At 37.3% G+C, this 8985-nt stretch overlaps 1 protein-coding gene across 1 annotated transcript in view; it reads right to left on the reverse strand.

Moving 5' to 3' along the window:
- Window positions 1-7437: 7437 nt before the first annotated feature.
- Window positions 7438-8985, reverse strand: part of LOC135089312 (cytoplasmic dynein 2 heavy chain 1-like) — an 88243-nt gene continuing 86695 nt past the window's right edge. Inside the window, 2 exon segments of the mRNA XM_063984833.1 lie at window positions 7438-7609; window positions 8751-8952. Of these exon segments, the coding sequence (XP_063840903.1) occupies window positions 7454-7609; window positions 8751-8952 (358 nt within the window). The 3' untranslated portion in view covers window positions 7438-7453.

The raw sequence follows: 8985 nt of genomic DNA on the forward strand, positions 1-8985 counted from the left end.
ATCTCCTGTTCCACTATTTCCTTAGTTATGGTAATATCTGTCAGCTTCTCATTCTCTTCTGCTCTAAACATCTGTTCACTATTCGGCATTTCCTGCATACACTGCTGTGTATGACAAGCACCATAATCTTCAAGACAACAGTTTGAGGAAAATATCCAGTGCTTGAAATGCTCGCTCAGTAAATAATTAGAAAACACTGGTGCAAAAACTTACTTTTTTTTTATTTACATCTTCTGATGCAATTTTATATTCTCAATTCACTAGTAATAATTAGATGTTGGTGAAATTAGATTTTTTTTGTTTGTTTTATTAATTATATGAGGTAAAATTGGATGCAATCCTCAATCAATCCCATCCTCAAGACCAGCTGCTTGTTGGATGACACCAAGGGCTGAAAGAAGTTCACGTGGCCACAGTAAACAACACAAGTGATGCATTCGACTTTGTGTCATGAATGTTTTATTGCCTAGGCAATTGACCTTATTTCCATGCTGAGAAATCAACACACAGGTTGCTGTGAGTCCTTGGTAAAGGGTGCCATCTTGATGTCTATGTTGATAATTCTGAGGACATTTTGCTGGAATTTGCCTAGTGTGGATAATTTTATTTTCCCAATTTGTATTATTTGGTGTAGCTTATGCTTGAATTGTTAAGAGTACCTGCATCATACAAAACAATTGTAGCCAGGCCGCATATTTTGGAAAGGTGGTAAGGTTTTTCTCCCATGGAGGCTAGCCCCAACCTCTGCAGTGACATTATGCTTGCTTCCTTCCCTCTTTGCCCATTCTCTCTCTCTCTCTCTCTCTCTGAGTCATCATAATTCTGCCATTGTCTGTTAGCATGGTCCTTTTTTTTTTCTTCCTCTCTGTTAACTTATCAGAGAGGAGGAGGAGTGAGCCACAAGTGATGTCACTGCAGAGAGTGGGCTAGCTTCCCCAGGAGAAAGACCTTCCCACCTTTTAAAAATATGCAGCCAGGCTGGGTTGAATGAGCAGCTCTATAACAAGACTTAGACAATCTTCAACCAACTTAAAAATTATGCTGGTTATTTATTTTCTATGGCAATATATTATAAGCACAGCTATAAAATACAAGGCATCATAAAGATTAAGATTACAATCGACATTGGATTAGACAATAAATAAATCAATATTTTTGGCATATACAGCTCAGGGTAACTTTTATTTTTGCATTTTTAAGTGAAAAAGTGCACATTATACACAGCAAAATATGGTATACGGTTACAAACACTTTATATATCAATTAACTAAAAAAAGCAGTGAACATTAATAGGTTGCCTCTCATGGACTCCATTATTTGAATTTTTGGTTGGCAGCAGTCCATCTAAGAGTGAAACTGTGGTTAATGAGGGATGACTAATGCTAAAATACAAAAATGTGAGATGACTATTGCTAAAAAATGAAAATGAACAGTCTTTGTTAATTTAACAATGTCTTTTAATTAACAAAGTCTTTCTTAATTAACAAATTAACAAAATCTTTTCAATTACCAAAGTCTTTGTTAATTAACAAAATCTTTGTTATCAGTCATGATGTAGATTATAAGATGGCCATTGTCCAGCTAAACACATTGAAAATGATAGATACATGATTAAGCATAAAGGTAGGCCAGTTTCATCAATTCTAAAACATGGAGTCACATTTTTGGAGATTTGGGGAGAAGTTAGGACAGATGGACAAGACAAGATGTACCCTGCAGATGTGCAAGTTCTAGCAATGCTGCATCCTGTGAAATGAACATGCACAGGTCACCACACTTGTGAGGTGGGTGTTGATATATTGTTATTCTATCTGTACTCCCATCTAAGCTCAAACACCAGTGACCTGGACAATAATAGCATTGAAAAGGAGAAGGATAGGCATTTATGGTATTTCTTTCATGGTTTTAGGTCAAATATTAAAGGAAGTATGACTAAAAATAGGTCATTTCATGGTTTTAGGTCAAATATTAAAGGAAGTATGACTAAAAATAGGTCATTTCATGGTTTTAGGTCAAATATTAAAGGAAGTATGACTAAAAATAGGTCATTTCATGGTTTTAGGTCAAATATTAAAGGAAGTATGACTAAAAATAGGTCATTTCATGGTTTTAGGTCAAATATTAAAGGAAGTATGACTAAAAATAGGTCATTTCATGGTTTTAGGTCAAATATTAAAGGAAGTATGACTAAAAATAGGTCAAATATTAAAGGAAATATAAAAATGAGTAATTGTTTTTTCAAAAAAAAAGTGTGTAGTCTTAATTTTTCAATAAATAAATAAATAAATAAAATAAATAAATAAATAAATAAATAAATAAATAAAATGTGTATTGTGTGCAGATGTAGGGACAAAGACAGTGAGAAAGGTAAAAGGATCTCCATAAATAAGGATTTGCAACATAAGTGCCATAGAAGAAATGTGTCTTGGAATCAGTTGTATATATATACACAACAGTGTACAATACCATTTTCCATTTTTTGAGGAAGTAAACATTTCATGCAGGGAAGCCACAGAATGCTTGACTTCTGATCTTTCTAAAATTTCTGATTGCGGCAGAGCAAACTTGGTATTGTTCAATGCCTCAAAAACTCAATTCCTCCATCTATCAACTTGACACAACCTTCCAGACAACTATCCCCTCTTCTTCAATGACACCCAACTGTTGGCCCCCTCTTCTACACTGAACATCCTCGGTCTGTCCTTTACTTATGATCTGAACTGGAAACTTCACATCTCATCTCTAGCTAAAACAGCTTCTATGAAGTTAGGCATTCTGAGACCTCTCTGCCAATTTTTCTCACCCCCCCAGCTGCTGACTCTACAAGAGCCTTATCCGTCCATGTATGGAGTATGCTTCACATGTCTGGGGGGTTCCACTCATACTGCTCTTCTAGACAGGGTGGAATCAAAAGCTTTTCGTCTCATCAACTCCTCTCCTCTAACTGACTGTCTTCAGCCCCTCTCTCACCGCCGCAATGTTGCATCTCTAGCTGTCTTCTACCGCTATTTTCATGCTAACTGCTCTTCTGATCTTGCTAACTGCATGCCTCCCCTCCTCCCCTGCCTCGCTGCACAAGACTTTCTTGTGCACTTTCTCTCACCCCTATTCTGTCCACCTCTCTAACGCAAGAGTTAACCAGTATTCTCAAACATTCATCCCTTTCTCTGGTAAACTCTGGAACTTCCTGCCTGCTTCTGTATTTCCACCTAGGTTCCTATGACTTGAATTCCTTCAAGAGGGAGGTTTCAAGACACTTATCAATTTTTGACTACTGCTTTAACCTTTTTATGGGACTGGCATTTCAGTGGGCATTTTTTTTTTATTGGATTTTTGTTGCCCGTGGCCAGTGTCCTTCCTACATTAAAAAAAAACTTGTGTAAGACTTGTGTAAGAAAAGTTGACAACTGTCAACTCTTCTTGCATGGGAGTGTGCTGAGTGGTTGTGTTGTCATCATCTGTTCACTATCAATGTGGCAATCTTCATCAGTTGTTATATTTCAGAGATTCTTACTCCACTTGTTTGCTCTTGATACAGCCATACCCTTAATGTTTATTCCAAGATGATCAGCAAGACCTGAGTGGATTTTGGTCAACTTTGTCCTGTCACTATGCAGTTTTCCCCCTCCATTGAGATAAATTTTTCGTGATGGTAATATATGTCATAGGTACTTGAATATTACAGTTTCTTGACAATTATCTTCCTTTTTGATGCCAGCATGATAGAAAGGGAGAAGGAGATGCAAGAGGGATGGTGAGGGGAAGGGGAGGATAAGGATGAGGTGGAGATGAAGGCATATGGAGCAAAAAAAGCTTACTTTAGAGGTAGATCCAGCCAATTAGGAATAGTGTGGTGGCTTCTGTACCATTTACCCATAATATATGCTCCATTCTCATCAGCATTGTGGCAACAGCATAAATCTTAACAATGGTTGTAAAAGAAATTTTCACATGCTTGATAGTCATGTTAAAAACTGCATGACATTCAACATGTGAAACTTGTCTTTGTGAATAAGGAATGTCAGTAATACCTTGATCATCTCCAAGGAAGCATGATCTCTACTCTGTTGTGGGTGACTTTTCCCTAGAATGTTTTTTTTTTTTTTTTTTACCAATAAGCTTTTTACTCCTGGTAGACAGAATGAGATGGAAAAAAGCTAACAATTCATAAAATGGCGTGCTTTTGGTGTTGCTTGAACAAGGAAGCACTGTGCTCCACTTCCTCATGCACCATTATGCAATTTATATCAAAACCTACTTTGCTGCTGCTCAGCACTGGTTGCAATTCATGTGAAAAAAAAAGACCAAAAATAAAGGTTGTCAAAATCATGTTAGAATATGGTATGTTTGATATGGCTACCAACTGAATTAGGAATTGTGAACTAGCTTGGGTACATTGGTCTGAAATTATTAGATGTGTCAGTCAGTGTTTTAACGTATTATGAGGCCATCTGACAAGGTGAGTCCTCTAAGAAGCCATCATGTAAGATTTCAATGACCTTAGAAACAACATACAAGGGGGGGCATCTCTACATAGTTTACTCACAGCTTACTTTGGGATGTCTTTTCTCATATGTCACATTTACCCACAGTGTTTTCCATATTCAGCCAGTAGTAGGGCACTTGTCTTTTTTTCGGTTGTTAGCTTCTATCAAATTCTGGCCACCACAATAAGGAAAAGCACATCCATAGCAAAGGGTATGAGCAAGACTGCCAGAGTATCACTGCTTCTCATTCACTTGGACTGGATGTAAGGATGTCATACTAAATACAGTGGAACCTTGGTTCTAGAACTTAATTAGTTCTTGAATGCTGTTCAAAATCTGAAATGTTCGAAAACCGAAACTATTTTCCCTATACGAATTAATGTAAAATGGATTAATCTGTTCCCAGGCACCAGTATACTCTGTCTTAGCAGCTTATGACAGATGCCCCGACAGCCAAGATGGCTGCTTCACATCTCCAGCTCACAAATTATTTATCCAGAAAGAATTTTGTGACACAGAACTCATCAGAAGATATTGTTTAGACTGGACAGGCATTCTCTTTGTCACTGATTGAGTAAGGGAAGCCTTACAGAAGGACACAGAAAACAGCAACCCACTTACTGCCAAAATGAAGGTTATCATAACACTGCTGCTGGGAAAAGCTAATGGAAAAATGCAGTTGTGCAGTAATGATGGCATTGGGGATCAGTGAGAGCGTCACATGTGGCTCAGGATAACACTCCTGAGTGCCAAAAACTGTTTGTTTATATCAAGCTTTACAATGTTATTTCAAAGATTGAATTACTGTCCTACGCTGAATTACTGTCCTACGCTCTGTCTCTCTCCTCCAAATATATAAAAACGAAGTAAATATTTATAGAAACTACAAATTAGTAATAAATGGCAGTTTTTGCTATGTCTTTTACATATTTAACATCAAGTAACTTTGTTCTAAGACTGAATTATGGTACTGCAACCGAAGCAGTAATGAGTTTAGAATTTTGTTTGAAAACTGATCTATTCGAAAAGGGAGCCGTTTCATAACTGAGGTTCCACTGTATATGGTCAGTTTCACATGTTGATTGAGATGCCTGATGGGCAATTCTTAATGATGTAATTGTAGTTATTGCAAAGCTTTCTAATGTGGCCACTATTTTTGGAGTTGAACATCTGTAAATGGCCTGAACTTGTCAACACTACCTTACAAGTGATCCATAAAAACCTTCTGATATAGATAAATGAAATAAATACAATGATTAAAAAGTTTGTCTTTTGCTACCTAGCAATGTTGTTTCTGAACAATGGGGATATTTGTGTTGGGTTTACAGTATGTCCTCAAAATATGGTTATCTTGAATGTATATTGCCTCCAACTATGCTTGGTATGGCTTGAGGACATCATGGATAATGTGAGTAAACTGTTCTTATTCTCAAATGTGAAACTCAAAGTGGTTGTTTGATGTTGACTGTTAATTTAGACCATGACACCACACCTTAAGTGAGGCAGTGAAAGATTCAGCCCTAATGTGGGGTTTGGTTCTGCTAATGGCCTGTGCTGTGCTGTGATTTGCATTGAAGTTATAATGAAAGCAATGGCAGAAATTGACTATGATTCTGACTTGGATGAGGCATGAAATGCATACACAGTAGAACTTTTGTTCACAAACTTAATCCATTCCAAGCCTTGGTTTGCAAACCAAACTTCGTGAGCCAAATATTTTTTTCCATCAAAATTAATGTAAATACAATTAATTCATTCCAGCCTCAGAAATATATATATATATATATATATATATATATATATATATATATATATATATATATATATATATATATATATATATATATATCATAATTACATTCTGTTTTAGTTGTTGAGTGATAACGTATTCTATTTTAGCTCTAGCTAAAGACTCTATATTGTCCTTGAGGTTCTATTGCTCCCTCTATCATCCTTGTTTCCACCAATCACATGAAAGAGCTACACTATGCCCCACCCCTCTATCCAGAATGAGGAAGTCTCATTGGCAGAGCCTACATCACAGTTTCTCCCCCTCCCCCTATGGTCCCTCCCTTGTCCTCCATATCCCTCTATCTTTCTCTTGATCCCACACCCCTCCACAAGGGAAGGGTGAGTGTACAGGGGGGGTTCAATTCCTGCCTCTCTAGTTCATTCCTTGCCCTCTTATCCTCCTCTCCCTCCCTCCTCCTTACATCTCTCTCTCTCTCTCTCTCTCTCTCTCTCTCTCTCTCTCTCTCTCTCTCTCTCTGTGTGTGTGTGTGTATACTGATGCTGCTAGAAAGGTCATCTTATCAGTGTCGAATGTCAACACAGACCAACACTTAATTACTAATGAATTCAGGTATATTCTACCTGAGAGAGAGAGAGAGAGAGAGAGAGAGAGAGAGAGAGAGAGAGAGAGAGAGAGAGAGAGAGAGAGAGAGAGAGAGAGAGAGAGAGAGAGAAAAAGAAGAGATTAGAGTAGCTAAAAATGGAAAGAAGTAATCCAAAGGGCTTCTTTTGGATGTACAAGAGTAAGTCTTGGGACAATACTGATATCCATAAACATAGATGATGAGGTAATAAATAGTAATGAGGATATAAATAAGGTGTGAAATGATTGTTTCCTATCAGTTTTCACTCAGGAGAATTTTACAAGTCAACTCAATGTAGATAAAATGTTTACAGGAAAAGAAGAGAATAAATTAGCTAATGTTTACTTTACATAACTGAGAATGATATCCTCAGAGTGATAGATAATCTAAAGAAAAATCAATACAACTGTAGGATTAGATTAAATCCTTCCCTGTATCACAAAGGGATGTAAGGAGGTACTTAGCATTTCCTTTACATTATTTAAGTGGTCAGTAGGTGTGGGTGTATTGCCTAATTTGAAGAGTGAAAAATAAATGATTTGAATATAGATCTTGTTCAGTTTTCCTGTTTACCCATGAAATGACGAGGTTTTATGTAATGAGGAAGAGAGCAAGACCAGTCTGCCGCCACTCATGGTGTGGAGTTGGGCAGGGCAAATCCACACTACCCACCAACTGTTCCCGCTTAATGGAGGAATACACTGGCACTGAGAGCAGCTCTTCATGATACACTCGTACAGGCTGGTCCTGAAGAAAGATGAGGTATAATCAGCAATGCTACAATCACATAAGACTGAAATGATCAATGTAATATTCACAGAAATTAAAGATGGTACTGGATCTTGATTCTAGGTTGGAAAGTTATCAATAAAAAAATTTCTATACAAAAATCTTGAGGGTTTTCTTATTTCTAACCCTTCTATGCTATACTGCACCAAAACCTATATAAATTAGAGGAATTTTATGGTGATGGGACTATTGTCCAGACAGCAATATCATTGGTGTAATTCTGAATATTGTATAAAATTAATAAAATTACAGTAAGTTAATATTCTCACTAAAATATTCAGAATTTGTCTTAAAAGAAATAAAATGTGTGTGTGTGTGTGTTAGAGAGAGAGAGAGAGAGAGAGAGAGAGAGAGAGAGAGAGAGAGAGAGAGAGAGAGAGAGAGAGAGAGAGAGAGAGAGAGATGGGGATGGGGAAGGCAGAGAATGCAATCTTGTATACTGACTTCATATTACATGTAATATATTTCTCATAAATCTGTCTCTGAAACTAATGTATTCTATTTTTAAGCTGTGTTTATCAATCTATATCTGATGTCCATTTATTTCTATGAACTCTACTGAGTGGATGGTCACTCAAGAGGACAGTCAGAAAATATATTCAGAAAATATGTTGAGAAAATTACTGGCTCAGGTATAAGGGATTTATACTGTTTATATTAGCAAGAAGCAACACAAAATAACAGATTGGGTGAAACATTTCAATGTCATAGAACCAAAGCCAATAATTTTGACACAGATAGTCATCTTGCATTACAGCTACCAACATCCATGTTCACTCAGCAAATGGTGTTAAGGATTTGTCATACTGCTCACAACAGGCCTTAAAGGTGTCTCAACATTATAAATTTCAAAATTATTAGTGAGGATTTGAGTGACCTGGAGGTCAGGATCATGTTAGAAGTTCACCCTTCCTAATCTTAATCCTATGGATCAAGTACATCTCTCAAACTCAAGCTGGTGCTCTCACATCACCAAATATATGTGATCCAGACCAGGATAAAGATAGGACTGAAGTCGACAGTATTCATTCATGCATCTATTAATGGTAAATCCTCACTTGGTAAAGCAGCAAGCTACACCATAAGCCAGTGCACTCACCTTAGGAATCCAAGCCACAGTGCATACTGGTGCAACAGTGATACTAGGAGAGTCGTGGGCATTGTGAAGGAGTCGTGTGCCATCAAAGGAAGCACCCTCCATCTGCAGGCCAGACCACTTCATGGCCACCCGAGCATTAGGAATACCACTGCGCAGCCAAGCAGTGACAAACTCCAGGTTGTCCATTGAGGTCTTGTATTCCCTAAGAGGCAGAGTTATATTATGAACAACTCTA

This window comes from Scylla paramamosain, chromosome 3 (genome assembly GCF_035594125.1).
Source record: "Scylla paramamosain isolate STU-SP2022 chromosome 3, ASM3559412v1, whole genome shotgun sequence".
Classification (NCBI taxonomy): Eukaryota; Metazoa; Arthropoda; class Malacostraca; order Decapoda; family Portunidae; genus Scylla; species Scylla paramamosain.